Source organism: Thunnus albacares, chromosome 13 (genome assembly GCF_914725855.1).
Source record: "Thunnus albacares chromosome 13, fThuAlb1.1, whole genome shotgun sequence".
NCBI classification, from domain to species: domain Eukaryota; kingdom Metazoa; phylum Chordata; class Actinopteri; order Scombriformes; family Scombridae; genus Thunnus; species Thunnus albacares.
In genome coordinates, this window is record NC_058118.1 from 12936957 (window position 1) to 12960344 (window position 23388).

The following is a 23388-nucleotide window of genomic DNA, read 5'->3' on the forward strand; positions in this document are numbered from 1 at the left end:
AAGTTAGTTGCAGCGGTTAGTTGAATCTTTATAAAATGATCTTGTGTTTTTAAAGGTGTGGGGTTCCTCCATGTCCCTGTGACACCTTAGATCTGCATTGACTTGTGATCCTTTTCTCAAAGATATCCAAAAATGTTACCTTTTATATGACATAGGGTTTGTGTAGATTCATTTTTATTATTTTGGAGCTGATTTACTGCTGACATTTAACTGTTATAAAGAGTACATTACAGGATTTTGCTGCAAGACTCTGCAGGGACTGAATCTGGGAGCTCTTGGCCGATCTGACTGAATATCTTGTCTTAAAAAGAAAGATACTCAGAGTGCACAGAAGAAGTCTCGCTTTTTTCTTTTTCTCTTATTTGAGAGTAAAACAATGTCCACAGGAATGTGCTCCTTCTCATAGTCATTTGAATACAGACAGGTGGTGTTTGTTGTTTAGGCAAATGAACCTTGGCTGCTGAGGGGGGATGTGTGGGCTCTCCACCTGTGAGCGTTTAGCTGGGTGGCAACACAAAACAAGTTGGGTCTAAAACTAAGTCTTTAGCTCTAAGCGTCTTCCCAGTACAGTAGTGTAATATCCTGTATTGGTGTACAGACCGACATGTCATCACCCAAATAAGGATGGAAGTTATTCTTTACAGTGATGGAGAGAAATATGATTAATCTGCCCTCATTCCAGTTACCCCGAGGGGGGCACTGAGTGATGTGAATCATTACAAATATCGCCCATAACTCTACAACAATTGGTTTTATCATCATATTTTATGAGATCAATTGAGAAAATATGACCATTAATGCATTTTAAAGCATCGTATTACTGATGCCAAAAATGCTGAGCTCTTCCTCTGGCCATTGAATTTTCAGAAAACAAATTCATGCATGCTCATGGATAAGATATGGCCATACATCACTCACTGAAGGTATTGTACCTCAGTGTTGTTCCAGATCATAATAAAACACAGATTCCATGCAAATCCGACTGAGGGAGTGCAGTCGGTGGCCCGTTGAATAAATCACAGAAATTTTAATATTGAGATCAATTCCCACGGAGCTGTAGTGTGAGAAGGAATCCATGACCTTAAAAGGTCATAGCCAATGCCATTTGGAGTTCAAAGAAGCATAAGCACTTGGTCATATACTGTAGCATTACTTTGTTTGATGACAACAGAGTACAGGGTCTCATTATGAGGATCTGGGATAAGTGAGGTACCAGATAATATAAATTATCTTTTTGACTGACACTGGTGAGAATGGGGGAAAAAAAGTGAGTACAGTCACAGTGAAACAGATTTGGTATGAGCAGTAGCCAAATAAACTTTGACAGCAGAACATGACCACGGTTCAACGATCAGCCTTGATCCTTTCTCTGTGAAGTTTACATGTTCTCCGTCTCCCTGTGTGGGTTTTCTCCGGGTCGTCTGTTTTTCACCCACAGTCCACCCACATGTAAGCCAGGTGGACTGGAGATTACGTGCGAGTACGACTGTCTATGTGTTCGCCCCTTCTGAGGACTGATGATATGTCCAGAACATTTTCCTCCCTTCCACCAGTGCATTCTGGGATATGCTGCTGCCCTAGATAGAGACGGAGAATAAGTAGTCATGTAACTTGTTTTGCCGCCTTTTGTTTTGCATTTTTTACAGTTGAAGACTGCACAAGGGTTCTATTTTGAGCGTAGGAGTTTTTTTTTTTTCCAATGTTATGAGGTTGCCTCTTCCTGACAGCTTTGTCTGATCTTTTTATGAGGTGTTTTACACACCAGCGCTCCAGCGAGAGGTCAGGTGTGGCAGTGAGGTAGTTCTGATTAACTGGTAAACCTGGACGTTTTTTGCATGGAAACTTTTGGGGCAACAGTGTTTGGGATTATTTAAGCACGAATATAATCCATTTTTACTTACTTACTTATATCAGCAATCTCATCAAATTAAAACAGCCGTATGATTTAGGTTGTTGTTTTGTTTGTAATGGTAGGGTGACACTGGAAGGAAGATTTTGGACAAATGTTGATATGCAGTGATCTAGCTTGGCTGTATGTTTGAAGTTGGAGCATAATACAGTAGTTTTTGGCATTAGATTATATTTAATAAAAAATAAAACAAGATTTACAGTTTTAGTTTGATGTTGTGTTTGGAATTTGCAAAGTGCTGATTTACAGTGTCCACGCTCTTCACAGACTCATATTGGCGAGTGAAGTACAGACTCCTGTCATGTGTCTGCTTTGTTATGCTAACCAGAATGGGAATTAACCGCTGTTGTTTCAGCTAAACCACAAGTGTGCTTCTGAACGAGGCACTTCTCCAGCCAGGGAAGAGAGCTAAGCTGACTTCTTTAACTGTATAACAAATGGGAATTGTGAAATCTTGTCCTGGTGGCAAAGAGCCTATATGTCAGAGGCACTGGCACAGCTGAATACAATCCTTGTGCAATTTCTTGCCACAACATTCTGCATGACATGAATATCAGGCTCAGTTGAAGCCGATGCATTTCGTAGTCATAAAGGTCTTCAAATCGGAAACTTCTGTATCCTTACCGGCAAACTGTCACATTCTGCGAAGGCGCTAATAGCGTCTGACAGCAGGTACACAGTTCCAATCACGTGTCAACATCTGACATGCGAAGCCCACTCCTCCCTTCTCAAGCCCAATCATGCCACTGTGAACCTCTCTCAGCACTCGGCTCGCTTCAAACGTCCCTGCTTTTGTCCTGATAAGCAGACTTCATCCCAAACATATTATATCTATTCAGTCAGGGGGATTAAGTGCAGATACATGACATTTTGGGCCATTCCAAGGACCTGAGTCAACGCATAAACAACTCCTACGCTATGTCAGGGAAATATTTATCTTTGCTCATAGAACTTCTTGAGATAGTGTCAACACTGCTTAGAGACACAATTACATTTGAGGATGGAAAACTAAGAGTCCTCGTGGAAATACAAGTGTATAATATGAGTAAAGATGAGAATACTTGTATAGACTGTTATAGTGATGAAAATACAAGCGTAACGTAAGCCGATCCATGACAACCAAATGAAAATCCTGTGCGTGACTATGTATTCATTTTAATATCATCATTTATTAACCTTACTTGGGCTCATAAGAGAGTAAAACTGCCACAAAAAAGGATTCATTAAGATAATTTTTCTTTTTTTTTGTCTCTGTTTTCTTCAGTAACCACAACGCTATCTCCAGGCTCAGGCCACGCCAGAAGATGCAACGACACAGAGAAGGCCTACTGTGTGAATGGCGGCGACTGTTACTTCATACATGGTATAAATCAGCTCTCCTGCAAGTGAGTAATCTCTCTTTTTGGATTCACCTCAAAAACTGAATTTTCATTGTATTTGTCCCACAGTGAAATGAAAACTTCTCTCATTACAGTCTGTCTTTAATAGTAATATTCTTTCATACACTAACTACAATTTTTTTATCCCACTGTTTATTTTCATGAGAGCATTTGATTCCCGTTCTTCTTTCTTCCAGCTGCAGCAGCAGCAGCAGCAACACATCACAGGAAAGCGCTGCCAGTCTGCCTAACTACCCACCTGTTGTGTATTCTAACACTAATAATGGAGTGAGGCGGTGGTGTGCTCATCCTTTTAAGTCATGTTTAGTGTACAGGAGGGCTGCACATTAAAAGCCTTTTCAAAATGTCATGAGTCACTGGTTTAGTAGTGAGCAAATATTTATGCCTGTTAGAGGCCCCCAATGAGGTAAATAGAATCATTGCTTACATTTAAGGTCCTTGGCAAAGGGGATCACGACCCATGTCTAAAGTGTGCTGGAGAAACCGTGTATCTCAGCTTGTGAGGGAGAAAACGAGATAAAAACAACTTGTTTTTTCTTTGACATATTTTTGTTTGTATTAGACTCAAGGTTAAGAGACATTATTTAGAGCAGAGTTCAGGAGAAATTATTACTTAAAATAAGCAGTTTTTTCTCTTGTTATTTTCAGAAAACGAACACATTTTTATGTTATCATTTTTATTCAGAACAGTATCGCTGTGGGCGGCTGTAACGGTTACAACCAGTAAAACCTAATTGTATACTTATAATACAAAATATGCACATCACCTCCTGTCATGGTTGTCAAATATTATGTTGCATGTTCTGTTCGACCATATGTCGACATAGCACAAGTCATTTTGGCTGGTTTGATATAGAGCTGAAACACTGGCGTGGCTTCTGTGCCCAGTTGGCCCAAGGAAGAATGCTCGACAAGCAAGGAGGACATGGCTGCAACAGCCGTTCAATACGCTGTGTACAAATTGGAGGCAGCAATAACTCAATTGCTGCAGCTAATTCACTCACGGCTGGGGCATGGGTCCAGAAAAGTTGGATAATGCAGTGAAGGCCTGCAGGGATTTGTTGCCCCACAGCCATCTCATTCAATATAGGCCAAGCTTCAGTGGGTATTACTCACTGCCTAAACAAGTCCTGCAGACAGCTAGCCCTACTTTTATGCCCAGCTCCTTCACTTTGAAGTATAAACTTTTACGGGGGAAAGGAAAGGTTAAGAAATGACCCAAAGTAAGTAACTAAACTAAACATATTTTCCTTCACATAAGTTAATTTAAAAATCAACGAATTTAGTCTCTTTTGAACATATCATAATAAATACATGGATAATGGTTTATATCCATTGTCATTTTAAATAAATCATACTTATAAGGGTGTCTTTTGCCAGTAAAATGTAAAATAATTGGTTGATATATCAAAATGAATACATATTGGAGTCAGAACAAAAGCTGGGAGCTTTTGCCAGAACTTCCAAATCCCCTCCCTCCATTAAGAAAGGAATGGGTTGTACATGTACTGTATGTCTACTGTAAAGCACAGTTCCTGTTTCACGTCACATAACACATGGTAAAGCTTTCTTTTTTTTTTCCCTCCTAAATGTTACGTGTTTATTTTTTTGAATAATGAACGATCTATTTCCTCCTCTTTTTATAAAACTAAAGATAAAGGAGTGATAATAGAGTTTGCAGCTGCACCACAGTGGATATTTGTTCACTCATCTGATTTTTAGATTAGGTAGTGACAGTTTATTTCTTTCATCTTTCAGCCAAGTTTCCTCAGACTAGGTGCAGCTATCCCCCGAGTTCAACACCATCACTCAGGATGAGTAATTAAATGCTGAATGTTATGGTGCTCTTGGGACACGCTGTGTGAAACCAGTAAATCAAGAGCAATGACCTTTGTTGGATTGGTGGTCTAGTTGTGACTGTGAGTGGAATGTCGGTGCCCCTAAAAGACCGACTGCTCATCCTAATGGGGTTATGATGAGGAAATATAACAGACTTGATGGAGACGATTGTCTGTCACTGATGATTGTTATCCTCAGTTAAAATAATATAAATTAATGTCATGAAAACTTGTCTTGACACTGACTTATGTTTCAAAGCAGAAGTTAACTGTTGTACAGTCATTTTTTCCATTGAGAACCATCTCTATGTTCAAATCTTTTTTCTCTTGATTTGACTATTTTTTACACACTATATTTTATCCCATGGTCCTATCAGTTATATAACAGGTTATGAACACAGCTACTGAGCTCCCAACAGGCACCGAGCGAAGAAACCACATTGCCCCATTTTCAGCTTTGCTGCACAGACTTCCTAGAATTGATTTATTGATCACCTACAAAGCAGTGCATGATTGATCCCCAGATACATTCCACTTATTCGTCCATATACTCAAGAATATATTACTCTTCTCTCATCCCCCCAAAATCCAGACTTAGTTCAAAAAGAGAACAGGCCTTTGTTGTCAGAGCCCCTGAAGCCTACAGTATATCACCTTCTGTATCATCATTTGAATCCTGTTTTTGTAAACTTGCCTTTTATTGACTTTTTGGATTATTATATATCATTTTATTTTTGTCCTCTCTCTCTCACACTTCTTATATTATCATTTCTAGGAGCTATTTTTATTTTTCTATTATTTTCCCTTCTTAAATTTAGACTGAGACACAGTTTACTGGTTAAATACCTTAACTTATTTTTCTAAAATTGCTTGTAAAGCGTTGTTATTATTAGTAATAGGAATAATTTTTAATGGGAATATGAAGAGGTGGCATATTTATGCCTGATGTTGTGTTTGGTGTGTTAGTGAACACATTAACACTTGTGTCAGAGTTGCCTTTATTTTGCGATATCCATATGGTTTCACTGTGACCTTTAACGATATCTGTGAAGGGATATGAATCCATAATATTTACAGTTCACCTCACTTCCTGTTTTTCCCTTTTCATAACACTTTTCTGCTCCTTCCCAGATGTCCGGATGGATACTTCGGCCCACGATGCTTACAGACTGAGCCACTGCGGTTGTACATGCCCAATCCTTACAAAAGTATGTTCACTTGATATGAGCAGCTGAGAACAGAGACACAGTTGTCACTGGATTACCTCTGTGGACTCCTGCTGCCCCCCACCCACCCCTCAGTTCTCTTCCTCTTTCTCCTCCTCTTTCTCCTTCTCAGGTCAACACGCAATGAGCTGTGCACTACACCATGTACACGGTGGTGTCATCCATGGAAACACTCTGCTTTCTGCTGTCTGTAGTTGTGCTGTTGTTCTAATTCTGTGTCTCCCTCCCTCTCTCCCTGTCCCTCCCTCCCTCCCTCTCTCCCTCCTCACTTTTTCTTACGCATACTCTCCTTCACACTCCACCCTTGCCCTCTCTCTTCCTGTTTTCTTTCTCTTTCTCACTCATCCACCACCCTTCTCCTCCCTCTCTTTTTGTGGCTTTCTTTCTTTCCATCAGGTGTCCAAATGACTTTACTGGTGATCGCTGTCAAACCTACGTTATGGCCAGTTTCTACCGTATGTCAATTTCCTCTTCTGTCACTCTGTCAGACTGTCCTGGTGTCATGCGTGCATGCTGGGTGTAGAGAGGTTGCATTAATTTCCTAATTTCCTATTAGGCAATGACCTAATAGTTGTGTCTGTGCCTTCTCTGATGACTCATTCACAAGCTGGCACAGTTTAGTAGAGACTGCCAGTGTTTTTGGTTTGCATGTGATATCCTGTGCTCTTTAACTCGCTGTATATTGCATGTGTACTCAATAAGAGCTGATGGTACGTTTGATAGCAACAAGTAGGCGGCTGAAATAAATGCTTTGTCAAAGTTTGATTTGTAGTCAGCTGCATGTAACAACACAGTCTAACGGCAAAACAATGACTAAAACCCTGCTGTACTCTCTGCTCACTTACTAATGATGCCTGTTTATGCAATCAGCTTCAAATACAAGCATGTATGATCCTATTAGAGCTGATCCATGGATGGAAAGCTAGGCCTGACCAATTAGCATTAACTAATAGGCATGACAAATGATTGAATCTTTTAAAATGATAAAGAAATGATTTTTGAGAGCCATCACTGATCAGTAGAAGCTCAAAATGTAGTTTCTCTTGATTGTAATATAGGTCTTTTTCTTCATATTCCAGTTTCTTCTATGGAGTCAAGCAATATGCAACATGTAACACTTCCTTATAATATATTATTGTGAAAGTGTATCTCATACACAGGGGCTGACTTTACCATTAGGTAAGGTAGGCAACTGCCTGGGGCCCCAACTAAAAGGGCCCCAAACAGCTACAGATGTTTTATGATGTTTAGATATGAAAAATATTGAATTATGTCACTATTCCAACTCATTGTATCTTGAAATAACTTATAAGGCCCCCAAAGAACTTAAAAAAATCTTAAATACTTCTACTTAAGAGGAAAACATTGTACTACTACATACCTTACTGATGATGTTACTAGTTATGTTGCAGATTCAGGTTTTACTCACAAAATATAACAAATAAAATATGATGCATTATTATTGATTAAACTATCCAGCATTATATAAGAATTAAAAGCTCCACCTTGAACAGACGTTAAGTACATTTAAGTACATTATGCGAATAATACTTCTCTTTCACTCCCAACTTTTAAGTAAAAACTTGAATGCAAGATTTTTACAGTATTTTAACTGCGCAGTATTAATAATTTCTACTTAAGAAAACAGTTTTAAGTACTTCCTTTACCACTGCCAATACCAACATTCCCAGTTAGAGAATGGGTGAAAATAAAGCAAGACAGAGTTTGCCTGGGGCCCCTAAATCACTAAATCCGCCCCTTCTCATACATGCGCCAACATGACAAAATTCCAGTTGGCACACGTGAGATTCATAACTAATTTGATCGTAAGATAATAAGGGATTCACCAAAGGTACAATCATTTACAGCAAATATTTGAAATGTTAGTGTTTGTTGTGTTACAGTTGCTTTAACCGGAATATACATGCACACACAGGCTAGACAACACATCACTTCAAGATATGCCAAGCTGTTAGAGGCACTGTTTTTTTTTTGTTTTTTTTCAGTTTCACATCAGCTGCTAACTTGCTTATGACGTAAATTACCGCCAGTCACTAGTAAACACCCAAGTCCACACCAGAACATTTAACAAAATGCATTTGTTGCTAACACACATTGCTATAGAAGTAGTAACAAAATGGTGTTCTCACGGCACAAACGCTAACTGCTCTCTCAGATGTCCTCAGTATACAGTTCACACGCTACACTAGAGTGGCGTGTCAAACAGCTTTGCTAGCCTGAGGAAAGAGAAGTCAACTCTGCACCACTCAACACGGCAACATCAGCAAACACATCCATCAACTACAGAATTATACAAAGATTAGATGAAAGTTTTTGGAGAACTACAAGCCTGATAGATCTTGCCCTTAAGGTTTTTGCTTTGAAAACCCTCCACATGGTCTGGAATCATGCCTCTTTAGGTTATCAACTTGTTACTGCAGTCTTGAGCTCAGCTCTGTTTACACCTCATTATTTCCTGTTGGTGGATTACTTGTCAAATAGATATTGATAGTTGTGAGTGACATGACATTACTGAAACATAAACAGCTGAGATTTCATGTATTGTAGCTTTGTTCTCTGAGGAAAAGAAGATGCACAAGATTTAAAATACTGTGTAATAAGCAGAGTGTAGAATTAAATACAAAACCTCAGTATTTTATTTAAGATTAAAGCAATGGATCTACTGCTATCTTACTGCATATTTGTCAGTGTCATGTCTTTGCAAGCCCATGTGGTCTCAATTCAGTGTAACATCCCAGTTAGAAAATAACTGCATCTGCTTTTAGAGTTGCCTGATGGTGCCATACAGAGTCTCATCCCTGTAGCCTGACTTGCAGAGCTGTTCGTTGTATGTTGGCTCGGAGTACAATGCGAAAACTCCCTTGTTAACTACAAGTAATTTCATCTCACATTAAGTCGTAATGCACTGTGCTGAAATTACTTGTTTTTTGGCAGAGTGGAAAGTGGTGTGTGAGAGCTCTTTTTCCTTCACTCACTGCTCTCTCTGCATTCTGTTTAGCTTCAGTGCAGCTGTGAGACTGCATCAGGGACAGCATTTATTTCCACTTCTCATCCAGCCACATGAACACAGAGCTTTGATAACTTAGTTTATATGCTTATACATTGAAAAGAATGACCTGACAGTTTGTAGACTTAAAGGGGCTATATGTAAGAATTATGAAGCAATTCACATGTATTAATCATTTTTATTGCCAAGGAGTGAACGGGTCGTAACATAACTTAAAAAATGAGACCTTCCCTGACTTTCCCGGTTGCCTTTATCAGCATGTGGACTGATTTCTATGTGAAGGACTCGGGATGGTTTTTCCGCGAAAATCCAATGGATGTGACGTTTTTGCGTGCTCCTGAGTGGCTTGCCTTTCTCCCACTAACGTCAACAAACAACAGGCACCCACCACAACAAAAACTGTTCTAACTTATCAAACTAAAAACACCCTGCAGATATTAGCTCTCCGGGTCTGTTACTGACCAGGTTAGCTGGTGGCTAGCCACCTAACCATGCTAGCTATCACTGTTTCTGGCTACAGTACCTTTGTTTTTCGGGGGGATTGAGATGGCTAGCTGTCTCTGATAACCACTACACAATTCACAACAAAACCACAGTGTTGTTCCCTGGCTGCAACTCACTGAGCCTACCGGTGTTTGGTTGGTAAACAAAGTTGATAGTTTGCAGGTCGTGTTTAGGTGGTTTATTAACGCATATTTTTGTGGGTTGGGCAGTATAGATTGGCTCTCATAATGCGTCGGGTGTGTGTGGGTATTAAAAAACTCTGATCCGCGCATCACTACCGGCCAGCGGCCACAGCGCAGCAGTAGTCTCCATGTGTTTGCTCAGTATGTGTGCTTGTGTGTGAGCGTGCGCGTGTACGGGGCGTAAGGAGGGGCTGATTGACTGGGAGTGAGAGATGCTTGGCTGAAATACGGTGCAAAACACAACATTAGAGATCTTTTATGTTATTATGAGAAGTGTTAGCGAAGAAAAGGATATCACCTGCAGTCAGTCTCGTGCCTCTGCTCGCTCGATAGAAGATAGATTTTAAACAAAAGAGTGAAAAGCATCAGATATAATGAGACAAGATGCATAAGTACATGATGACATGCACACCCAAAAGAAAAAAAAATGTTTATTTTCACTTGAAAAGTGTTTATCTTTACCAAATCCTTATTTAATGCCCCGGAAAGTAACCAACTGCCCTTGATGACACTACCATGGGAAGAACTTGCAAGTAGACATCATAATTTTATATTTTAGGCATCATCTCTAAACAGAATCAAAGGGTGTTATTGCAAATGGAAAAGATTAAGCCTCCACTCAATCCAAGAATAAAATGTAATAAAATGTTCCTTCATATGGCTATTAAGCTGTCATTATTTCAACAAATCCAGATCCAAAGTAGAAATCAGCTCCATGAAAGCCCCATCCACACATGAAGTGAGCTGTAAAACGAGCTGTACGGCAATGTTTGTATTTTTGGAAAGCTACACGACAATGTTAATGGCCTCTCATATATTTCACATTATCTACCCTCAATTAAGGAGAATAAATCAAATTTCCTCCCGAAGAACACACAGCAAATATACACACGCAGGCACATGTGCGCACACACACATCCATTCCACACTTAAAGACCCGCTTCCTGGAGGGGCGCCTCCCATCCCCAGGAGATACCAGAGAGAAGGAGGATGGCTTCTGCTCCTCAGCCATAAGGGCTTGGCTTAACAAGAGCATGTTGTCGTAAGAACAGCTGGGACTTGCTTCAACCCAAGTAAAGCAACTGAGCTGCCAGAGATATGAACTCAGCTGGTTGGTGAAACCTCCCTGTGGCCTCAGTCTGCCATATAATACAAGGTCCGACTATAATTCTTCTTAATCAGGGCGATTATTCCGATACCGAACAGATACACTCCTTTTAACTTGCCTGTTCATGTGATGGGTGTGTTCGGGAACTGACAGTGTAGCATTTTTAGAAAGCAGAAAAACTGAAAGCACAGGTAATCTCACGCATATATTTTCCCCTTACAGTATATGAGAGTAGCTATGCGCCTCATACATCCTATTCCCATTAGGGGATAGCGTTTGATTATGTAATCAAATAGCACTTTCTGCAAAGCTCTATAAGGAATCACTCGTTAAATAACAAGAAACTGAGGTGCCTCAGAAAGCAACAATAACATTGGACTATGTTGAAACATACAGTAGATATGAATGTTCTTTGGATAGAATATAGATGTCATAAAAATCAACAGAAAATTCAATTGATTCATATTGTAGCTGTGTGTCATGCAGTTTTGTGTAGTGAGGTTTGAAGTGTGTGTTGCATGCTGCAAGTGCGTTCTGGCATCTCGTCTTTGAGGTTACTGACCACGTTGTTCTGACAATGACTGACTCATTTCAAGTGTTTGTTGTCTCACTTGCCGTAATGCCTATTTTTGTTTGCTCCACTATATGTTAGAAGGTGACTCTCTCTTAATCTGGTCTTTTGTTTCTTTTTTTTTTTTTCTTCTTCTTCCAACTGTCAACCCTCTGCAATGGCAGAGCATCTTGGGATTGAATTTATGGGTATGGAACAATCCATTTTGATTCTCAGTCCTCGCATAGCTACTAAATAGATGTCCTTCATTTTGACATGCTCCCGTCCCGTCTGTGGTGTGAACTGTGAATCATATCGTCCCTCGATTAACCAATCAATCTCCTGATCAATCATACCATAACTCAATAGAATTAAAAACCCCTAGTCAACTGACTCTCCATCAATCATTAACATGGATGTCATCACCTGCATTTCTCTCATACTTGTGCAATGGAAAAGTAGATCTATTAACTATCTCACTCACAGTATTTTCCCTTTCGGACCGATTTTCGGTTCCTCATTCCATCTGTAACAAGCATGATATATCATGTTTGTAGCTACCAAATTCCTTCTCCTCAGTCTTCAACTTTTTCCATCCAACCCTTTTAGTCTCATGCCTTTAGTGTCTGCCTTTCCTTTTGCTATGCCATCTTTTTCTTTGTATTTATGTGTGATTATATTTCTTGCATCAACCCGCCGTTAGTATACCTGAAATGCAATTGTGAAGAATAAAAAATAATATCTGTGTTACCAGTTTGAATTATCCTTCAAGGAGTAGATGCTGTGATGTGAGCATGCAATGCTATATTTAGATCCTACAGTCATGTTTTTTCTTCTTTCTGCCGCTATTTCCATCCTCCTTCTTTGTTAGCTCTTGTTTTCTGCTACCTTTTCCAGAAAAGTGCTTCAGTGGTTGAGAGTGTAAAACAAACGCTTTTCAGAAATCACGTTATTATAAAAGTGGATTTACAGTATGTACCATGAGGACATTGTGTTAGTACTTATATACCAACACCAATATAATTCCCTATGTTGAAACGTCATTATCAGTAGATCACAAGCACTATTGCTGAAATATAACCCAGTTTGCTGCTATAAATAAACTGACTACAATGATTTATTTATGGTGTCAGAAACTTGACACAAATTGGCATGCTAATGTAAAATGGCTGCTGGTGAATGGAACGAGGAAACCTCAGATGGAAGGAGTTGTACAAATTCAATTCATTTTTATTACATTATTTACCAGGGACCACACTACCTCTTTCCTCCATCATTTTCCTCGAGGGGGAAAACGGAGTCTACCTCAACCTCGCACAAGCTCTTCTCTGGAAAAGCAAAATGCATCAGCCAAGATTTCCCCAGTTTCATATTTAATGATATTTCATTTCATTTCAAATTTACTTGTTTCATAAATTTCTGTACTGTAAGATTTCATCATTGTGCTTACTGAATGCTTGAGCAGATGAAGACTTCTATAACTGAATGAGATGACAAGCATCGTGATGAGCATATTAAAACTGACTAATAAAAACTAAATTTTAGCTTATAACTATAAAACCTTCATTGTTATAGTATCATATATAATTTGAAATAGATTTTTAGAAAATAAAGTTACTTGACTATTTCTGAGCCCCAACCTACGCCGCCTTACTGCAGCACAGGGAGCAACAGTATCTGTTGTATTTGTGATTATGTGAGAGGTTTGACTGTGAAGTGAGTTGTCAGGGAAGGGATGAAGCTTCATACTGCTCAGGATTTAGTAAAAAAAAAAAAAAAAAGAAATATAGATGTACAGTGAAAAAGTGGGAACCTGTACCTTCAAGAGACTGATTTTTTTTTCTTCTTTTATTTCTCTCACTGTGTGCATGTGGTGTGTGTGGGTGCGTCTGTGTATTTGTGGGTGTGATGTTGACAGAGGCAGAGGAACTCTACCAGAAAAGAGTCCTGACAATCACGGGTATTTGTGTGGCTCTGTTGGTGGTGGGCATCGTGTGTGTGGTTGCCTACTGTAAAACCAAGTAAGTCCTGCTGATAAATGGATCAGCTCATGATTTTTGAACATGTAGCCTTTTAAATTTATGCTACCACCAGCATTTTATTTAAACAGTTTACTGAATAATCCAGCTGCCGACATACTTGCAGTTTGCAGTGCTTGTAATATAAAGCATATGTGGAAATAATAGATTACTGTGTTTACTGTCTTAAAATGTCTTTTTTATATTATTAGACATGTTTACATGCAAAATTCTTTGCTATTGTTAATAATGACAGAAATCACATTGAGTAAAAGAGCATAATTACTTCATCACAGCCAAAAAAGAAAGAGAGTGACCAAGATTTGCTCAACAGGAAACAAAGAAAGAAGATGCACAATCATCTGCGACAAAACATGTGTCCAGAACACCCCAATCGAAACTTAGCTAACGGACCCAATCACCCAGGACCAGGACCAGAGGAAATCCCTATGGTAGATGTGAGTTTCTGAATGGATTCCTAACATTATTAAAGTTTACACACACATATGTACTCCAAATGATTTCATGCGTGGTTATGTAATCAAAGCTCCTCTTTTCTTTTTTTCTTTTTTTTCAAATCTCACCACCTGCCAAATCCATTTTTTGGACACAGTACATATCAAAGAATGTCCCTGCAACTGAACGAGTCATACGGCCTGCAACAGAGGGATCGTTCCCTGCCAGCCATGCCTCTTCCAGATCTCACAACTCTTCCACACGAGCCCATTCATCAACTCACAGGTAAGCACGCACCATACATGACATGTGTTTTTCCCATCATACATCATTGAGGATATTAACATCATCATTCTATATAATATACAGACTCTGACAACAAGCCAAATCGTTAATTTTGTTAATGAATAAAACAGATACATTGATTGCATACATCAACACACTGGGACATGCTTGGAGTGTGTGCGTGTTGACACCTTTTTTTATTTGTCAGACATGAGGAACGGACATGGAGCCTGGAACATTCTGACAGTATCCTCTCTGACTCGCCGGGAATGATGTCATCATCCGTGGGGACCAGTAAATGCAGCAGTCCTGCATGCATGGAGGCACGGGCCCGGCGCGCTGCACACTGTGGTTACTCTGACCCCCATCGGCCGGGCCTACAATACGGGGACTCCTTTGACTCGCTGGGAGACTCTCCACACAGCGACAGGTGGGTAAATAACGCCTGCGTGGCTGATATGGCACTGGGTTTGTCGTGAACATTTTGAGAAGTTTCCTCTCTCTGCTGGTTCTCTCTCAGCCTCGAGAGGCCAGTCAGGGCACTCTGAGAGACTCAGTGGAAAATGACACACAGCAGGCATGATGATGAGATACGCTAAGGTAGGCAAGAGTGAGAAACAGTGTTTATTTCAATGGGAACTCCGTGCATACAGCAACTGTAACATTAATCCCAAGTCAGTATGTAATTCTGATTATCTAAAATGTTCCCTATAATATCCTTTAACCTCTTAACATCCACCGGGTCGCCAGTGACCCGCTTAAGCCAATTGTAAATGGCTTAGCATCACGCAGTAATGAGTGAAAGCAATTAGCACAATTTGGCTACTTGGAGATGTTTCGGAGAGGTTTTGGGACACCAGTGACATCATAAACTAAAAAAACTCCCTAGCTCCCATAAGATTAGGCCTAGAGGTCTCGAACTTTATACAGGTGTGGTTGACAAGATGTAAAAGGTAGGTAGGTGATTTGCATAGTTCTGGCATAAAGCATGTCGTATTTATTGTTATTCAAATATGACTCATTATAGACGAAATGACTAAAAACACTTTTTTGAGCCATATTTGAACTGATGTACTTTTGGTTGCGTTTTAGCCACATGCTAAACAATCATATTTCCAGAAACTAAAAGACGTTACCTTTCAAATGAAGCCTAATACATGCATTTTGGCCTTACAGTTCTTCTGTTACAAGCTTTTCCATTTGGATATGCCAAATGGGTGAAAATTCAAAAAAAAAAAAAAAAAGGTGGATGTTAAGAGGCTATGAAACAGTGTGACATTTTGGGAAATACACTTGTTTACCATCTTGGCCAGAGTCACTTAAGAATATGTCCATTTCATCTTTGTGTCACAGAGATACTGTAGGTCCATAATTTTATAAAGCCAGATTAGCACATACTGTAGGGTAGAAACAGGAAGAAGCAGTTTGCTCTGTCTGTCAGAAGTGAGGAAATATGCCTTTCAACAACTCCAAAGATATCTATATTTATCCTGCATCTATTTTTGCACTGGAGGCACAGATAGATCAATCTTTTCATGTGACTGGGTAAGAAGGCAAACAAGCATATTTCCCAAAACTTTGGACTTTTCTTCAACATTAACTAGAGCGTAACAGTTCATACACACTTGATTCAAATGTGCATTCAGGTCTTCCACATGCTTTCTCTTCAGTCATACTCAATGTCACTCATGGCCTGAATTAGTATATTCAAGCTTCAACAAAACACAGATGAAAACAGTTAGTTTGATTTTTTTGTAATAGCACACTTTCTTTTGAAGAAGCAACTAGTTAGGTAGAGCAAGTCTGCTTGAGGACAAAGTGCACAGGGAAACCACATATAGTAAGCTTCAGTGGATAGGACAGGATGATATTCAAATCTCAAAATCTCAGAGGGAACCAAGGTGGCCATAAAGCAGACACCTTTTACTGACATTATTTTCTAACAAACAAAAAAGTGGTCATCTTCTCAATTTAATTTTTTTGCACAGGTTTGTCATAGAAAACAATTGTTTGTGCAAGTACAAAGCCCCAATATCCTGAGAAGTGTGCACAGGAGTGGTGCCTTCTTTCCTCTTCACAGACAAAAAGTGGAAATATGCCACCAACTTGAGTCCCAAGAACCTGGGAAAGAAATATACAGTGCTAACAAATGTCATCTGAATAAATAGTATTTGAAGCAAATGACCAGTGCCTTATAAAACATCAGCAACTACCCTAACAAGATATGTCTTGCCTTGGATGTGCTTCAGTTCTTAAAGTATCAACAATATCAGCTTACAGTAGGTATGTGTGCATGAATAGGGCCTTGGCCATTGAATTGCTATGCATAGCCAGATTGCATAACCAAAATCCCCACAGAGTCATCCCAGGCAACAAGCACCTCTTCCATCAAGGCGACAGCCTCTGCATCAGCTGAATCAGCAGTGTTGTGGGAATATCTCAGGCTAGTGTCTCACACGGCTTGGTGTAGTTTGCTAAAGGCAATAAACAGACACTCCAAAGACTCTGATCCACAGTGATTCACCATCAGTGATATGTAATTATATCAAGTTGCCTTCCAAATGTATTGACATGAATGTTTAGTTGGTTTATGATATGTAGAAGAACATGTGTCTAGCATCTATACTGTAAGCTTCTGATGTTTTTACAATGCAAATTTGGGCAAATTGGATTTAAGTTTAGATGAAGAATGGATGGGAAAATGACAATCATGGGAACTGAGTGTGAGGCTAACACACTACAAAAGATTAGATCAAATCCAGACTTAAAATAAAGTAGAACACATGGTTTGCTGGGCGATCTTGTTGGGCAGGTTGGTCCAGAGCCTAGGGTTGCAGAGGAAGACAGTTTATTCTGACGGAGGGCCAAAACAGCTGCCTCTGCCTGAGAACATCAGTTTCACTTTGGCTTAAAATGCTTGAGAAGCTCAGATATAGCCAAGTGATATTCCAAGAAGTGATGCAAATGTTGTCAACAAAAATCAAAACTCAGTGGAGTTTAGATGAGCTGTAATTCAGATAGTCTGTTGTGAACAGACTGTCTGAACAATGAATGACAGCACCACAGTCGGAACGTGTCTGTTTAGGTTTGAGTTGGAGTTTATTTGTATCAGGCCCAAATAGTTGGAGGAACTTGAGCAACAACATTAATGGGCACAATAGTTTCACTCTTACGTGTATTGTAAGAACAGATACTAGACATTAAAAGTAGTGGATCCCTGGAGGACACCACAGGAAACTTTTGCCATTGATGACTTGAGCCTCCCATTAGAGAAACTTCATTTCCACAGACAGGAAGACAACCTGTCTTGAATAGTACCAGAGTAGCAAATAAAGTATACTAACACAAAATAACATTAGATTCAATTCTGCACCGATCATTACTGCGATTGAAAGTGCTGTATTTAAGTGGTTAGGAAACACTGTAAAAATGCACTATGCCAAGGGTACAACCTACCTTACAGCAATTCTGCTCAAATGACATTCTTAACTAAATGAAAAACTACTTTTCTCCACATTGAACATTTAAGTGCCTGTAATCTGGCACTTAACGTGTAATATTTATTCAGTTAACAGAACGTCTATGAAACATTCAACATGCTTTTGGTGCAATCCTCTCTCTCATTTTTGTTCTTTGCTCTTCTCTACTTAATTATTTCCTCCCTTCTGTATTTACAACAGATACGTGTCAGCCCTGACGACACCAGCCCGCCTCTCGCCAGTGGATTTCCATTACTCATTGCCCCCGCAGGTGCCTACCTTCCAGATCACATCCCCCAATGCCAGCCATGCCATGTCTCTCCCTCCTGCTGTCCACAACCCTTACCCTCTGGAGGATGACCAGCCTCTGCTGCGCCGCTACCAGGTGCCCCTACACGATGCCCAGTGCCAGGAGCCCTACCGGCAGCAGCGTCGTACCTATCTAAATGACAGCAGGGGCAGCCTGCCTTCCAGCCCCTACCGGCTGGCTGAGGACGAAGACTATGAGACCACCCAGGAGTATCTCTCCTCTCGGGAGCAACCAAAGAGAAGTGGGTCCAGTGGAACTGGTAGCCGGCGCTGGCGGAGATCCAGACTGAATGGCCATGTGGCCCCACGTGGATATGAGGCATCTCGGGACTATGGGTCTCGAAGCTGCCTAACAGATAGTGAGTCAGAGGAGGACGGTGAGAGCACGCCCTTCCTCAGTATGCAGAACATGAATGCCGAGCCCTCCACCATCTACAGGCCGGTGGACAGTCGGACTTCTCACTCATCGGGGCGGCACAGTGGGCATGGGAACATGCATACAAGACTTACACACTCACGCTCCAAACCGGACAATACACCCCATTAAAGAGTGAAAATGAACCAACAAAAATCAATATAGTATAGACCTGCATCTATAAGAAATATTTTTATTTTATATAACTGACAGATATTCTAAACAAATGAAATATTTATTTTCATTTTAGCAAAAGTTGTCTACTAGTTAACAGCAAAGACTTTTTTATAGGGAAAACTCTATTTATATGTACATTTTGATTTACAGCATAAAAAGATGTGCCAGTTTTTTCACAACGTAAAAAATAGAGTAATATTGTGGTGCCTTTTGCTGTATGCCGATGCCAGAGGGCCAGTGGAGGTTTTTGTAGCCTTTCTTATATGGACGCCTCATTTTTTATACACATTTATGTTTTTTTTTCCTCTCTGGTTTCCTATTTTACTTTCTTTCCAAGTTGCATTCTTTGAGGAGTCTAGCCCCACTGGAACATAACCCCTTCCATATCACGCAATATAAACCACTTCAACATAAAGTGTATGTTTACATTGATATAATTCGCCTGTAGGGTTTATGATTTGGGATCGAATAGAACGCCTGATAAATACAATGTAGATCCTCTTTGCCCTCTTACTAATGTCTACGGAGAGAGAAAGAGAGAGAGAGAGACAATGAGAGACTGTGTGGTTTGTGTGTGTGTGTGTGTGTGTGTGTGTGTGTGTGCGCGGGTGTAAATGCCTCTGTGTGTGTGCGTGCACGCATGTCAGTTTGCTTGCATGTATTTGTGATTGTTAGATGAATTTCATTGTTTGTTGTGGTAACATCAAACGTGTGGGTCTACTGGTGTCTCAGCAGAGCTGACAGAAGAGCGTATGAGAAGTTCACAGAATAGTGCTTTATCAGAACAGCCCCCCCCCCCCCCCCCCCCCAGTGTAGGTGGACAGGTGAAGCTGCTGTAGGGTTGTATGTCATGCAGGTCATTGCTTGATGTGTTTACAGCTATTCTGCCCCCTCCCAGTCTGCCCCAGTTAAGTCCCTTTTATTTCTCAGCAGGCTTTCCTCATGTCAGTCTGTTATGAGGCCGACAAACACTGAGCCACTTGGCACAGGGTGACCCCTGCCATCGAAGGTGGTGGCAAAACAAGAAGATTGCATCTGTTTTCACTCAACTCCGACCCTAATCCCATGCCTCATCATCCTTCTGTGTCCATTCTGTTTTTGTGGCTGGTGTTAAAAAGGCCACACAGTGTCTCAGGATTTCCACATGCCCCCCGGCCCCTCCCCCTTCACCTTAAACCCTCTTCCTCAACTTAAGGTCTACCTAAGACTGAGGTTCTCAGATGTTGAGGACCTTAATGTTAACATACAGTCTACCAGTTCCCTGAACACTCCCATACAGAGAGAAGGAAAGCCAAGTGGAAGCAGCTCAGTGGAGAACAGTGCAGAACGAGCTAGACAATATAAGTGAAATAGCTGTGAAACTTTGGAGGATCATACAATGCAAAAATATGCAAACTTTCTATTTTGCTGTTTGATTACGTCATTTTCTAAGAGGTGACTGTAGTGTGTTGTGTGTGAAAAAAACTATGTGATGCCTATAGTGTAGAATGAAATAACATGATATAAATGCATATTTACATGAGTTATTTTTTAAAGCCATTATGCAGCCATCTATCAAGTTGTCAGCCTTTCTTGTTCACATGTTCATTGAATGACTGTGTCCATTTTATCACTTGGTTTAGAGCGCTCCACTTTACATGCACACTTCCAGTAACGTCAAATAGCATCCAAATAGTGTCTCCTCCAATAGTACTGTGTACTGCTTTGTCTTGTTGACAGATCTAGTCATTTCAAATTTAGTCCGTAAATGAAAATAATTTTAAAAGTAAACCAAATCATTTAAGCCCTCTGTCCTCCACTGCAGGAAAAAAGTAAATATTTAAAAGATAATTCAAGAAATGTCAAACCCATTAAAAGTGACTCAGTGAGAGAGGACAGCTGATGATGTTTCATCACTGTTGGTATGTTTCTACTCCACGTTTTAAAAAAACAAGCTGAATGCTGAATTATCAGATGATTATTGGTTTAAATAAACTCTTTAAAAGATTGATCTGCAATTCTAACTGCTATGGTAAATGCACAGTGGTATTGTTATAGAGAATGGTCTTTGGTCACACCTCACTTGCAGATATTTCATTGAGTTTCTCACCTCTGGGTCTAATTTTGTATGTCTGAAAAATGCAAAAGAAGACAGTGCTCCTCTAGTTTAAATGTGATATTCCCTTCACTTTGCCAGTCCTCTCACCCAGTTGAGATGCTACCAGGCACGTCCTGCCAGTCTCCTCTGTTTAATTTCATGACACCCCCCCTCCCCTCCCCCCCTCCCCTCCAAACTCCCCCAACCCCCCACCCCACCTAACCCCACCCTCGCTTGAAATGTTTGAACACCTCTCCTCTGCATGTCCTTGTGGTCAAGGTTAGATGGGTGCATGGTAAAAAAGCAGCAGACAATTCTTTTCCAGTCAGTGAAAGTGTATTTCATTTAACATTCAGCAATAAAAAAGAACCTTTCCCCATGTCATTCCTGAAATATGCTAGAAAAAAAAGAAAAAAATGCGAGATTGTCATAGATTGTAAAATAAAATGAAAAATGAATCCACCTGTTCATATGAGAAAATAAATCTTTATTCATATCATTTTACGATGTAGTTATTTCTGTTAAAAAGCTTTGCTCTGCATTTTGACCCATCCTTTCTTGGCTTAAGGTTTGACTCATCTGGGAAAATGCACACGACACACAGCGCATCTCAGAAGTACACACACAGAAAATCTAATTTTGAGATATTTTAATATGATGATCTGTGGTTTATCAATTAAAACAAAACAAGTTTTGGATGTTTTTGAGCTGTGAAACATGTCAAGTGTCAAGTCAAATGACAGGTTCACTCACACATAAAAACATACATGTTAAACTGAAAGACCTGAACGTAGTTAAGTAATTTGTTCAAATAAGTATATCAGAGATATTTACAATCGGGTTTCCTTTGAATAAAGAAGTTTTTAACTGACTTACAGACAGGATTTATTTTCCTAATTTGCTGATTTGGTTTAAAAATCTTGAATGTTTCTACAACATTATTGTCCTTCCCCAGAAGAATAATGATTCAGAAGAAATGTATTAGCATCAAGTGCTTAGGACAAGACTTAAAGTAAGCATATTTGTGAATGTTATTGTGATGCCAGAGATCTTGCTGTTATTTCCCAGTAATTACTAAATGACTAAATGACATTTCATCTAATACAAAAAAGCTTTACTCCAGCAATCAGTTGGTCAGCCAATTGGATAAGAGGGAGCAGCCCTAATACTTAGAATGTAACTCAGCTTTTCCAGCAAATTAAAATCTCTATCATGTAAGAACTACAGATATTATCTTAGATGGGGGAGGAAATACGTTTTTATCATATACAGATATTCCAGTAACAAAAAAATTAGATATTTTTTTTAGTTTAGCAGATGCATTAGCATGGATACACCACTAGATGGTGGCATAAGAACAAGCTCCATAAAGCACACAGCAGAAGAGTTCACCCTTTGCATTGTGGGTAAGTGGTATTCTGTATCATATCCAGTTAAAGATATAATAGAATCACTCTGTTTAAGGGTTCAGCCTAATGTACTTCTCCAGTTTCATTTTATGCACCTTTAAGAGGATTGTGACATTGAAGCAACTTAATGTTATCATATTAAACGCTACATTAACTATTAGGTGTCATTTTTATATTTGTTTATTAATTTACAGCATTCAATCTACTCACCATATTAAATGCAGAGCCACAAAAAAGGTCACTAAGTGAAAATAAGACGAAAAATTAGAATAAACTTAATTTGTGAAATTATTTAGCAAAATCTGACTGCTCATGTACACAATGCAGTCTTTCTCATAGCACTCACTGTACATACTGTAGAGGGAATTATATCCAATCCCTTTATGCTACTTCACAATGTTTCAGAGGTGAAAACATCCCACCTATTAAATTTTACCCCACATGCATTCACTGACCATAAATGGATACCCATGACACACTCTGTCCATTAAAAGTCCTGCAGACATTAGCTAGACTGTCTGTGAGACACAGAAGTTTAATATTTAAAGAGTAAACTATATAAAGGGGAAACCAGTGGTTTTCGTGTGAACACAAAGTTAAAAAGTAATTTAAAATTATAACTGTGGTAGTACTTGGGATGTAATACGTAATCGTCAGTATGTTGTGTTGGGTGAACATCATTTCAGCAACATCAGTTAAGTTTATTCATTTATTTATTTATTACTAGATCTTGTCCTTTTATCAGAAGCAGAGTTTAATCATAGAAATACAGTTTCAGAGTAATTTCCCTGATTTTAGCTGTTGCTGTTGTAGTTCTGTCTCCCATTGGGTGGCGATGTTTTGCTGTATCTAAATTTGAATCCTTAATTTCTCACCCTGAACAGGCTGGTTCTTCATCTGATCTGTTTCAGCTAATTTAGCCGACAGTGACTCTGCACATTTAACTGGGACCTTAATAAGAAAACACAATATTTGGATTCAATAGACTGTAAAAAAAACAAGACACAAAAGACATAAA

The 23388-nt window shown here is 39.6% G+C and overlaps 1 protein-coding gene across 3 annotated transcripts in view; it reads left to right on the forward strand.

The window, feature by feature from the left end:
• Positions 1 to 21361, forward strand: part of LOC122995517 (pro-neuregulin-2, membrane-bound isoform-like) — a 53111-nt gene extending 31750 nt beyond the window's left edge. The window contains exons 4-11 of one of the 3 annotated variants that reach the window (XM_044370802.1): positions 3174 to 3294; positions 6770 to 6828; positions 11931 to 11954; positions 13664 to 13766; positions 14098 to 14221; positions 14377 to 14504; positions 14713 to 14934; positions 18185 to 21361. In XM_044370802.1, coding sequence (XP_044226737.1) covers positions 3174 to 3294; positions 6770 to 6828; positions 11931 to 11954; positions 13664 to 13766; positions 14098 to 14221; positions 14377 to 14504; positions 14713 to 14934; positions 18185 to 18839 — 1436 coding nt within the window. In that variant the 3' untranslated portion in view covers positions 18840 to 21361. Of the gene's footprint in view, positions 1 to 3173; positions 3295 to 6278; positions 6356 to 6769; positions 6829 to 11930; positions 11955 to 13663; positions 13767 to 14097; positions 14222 to 14376; positions 14505 to 14712; positions 14935 to 18184 lie in introns of all 3 variants that reach the window. The other 2 variants (XM_044370803.1, XM_044370804.1) reach the window with 2 other exon arrangements.
• The last annotated feature ends 2027 nt before the right edge of the window (positions 21362 to 23388 follow it).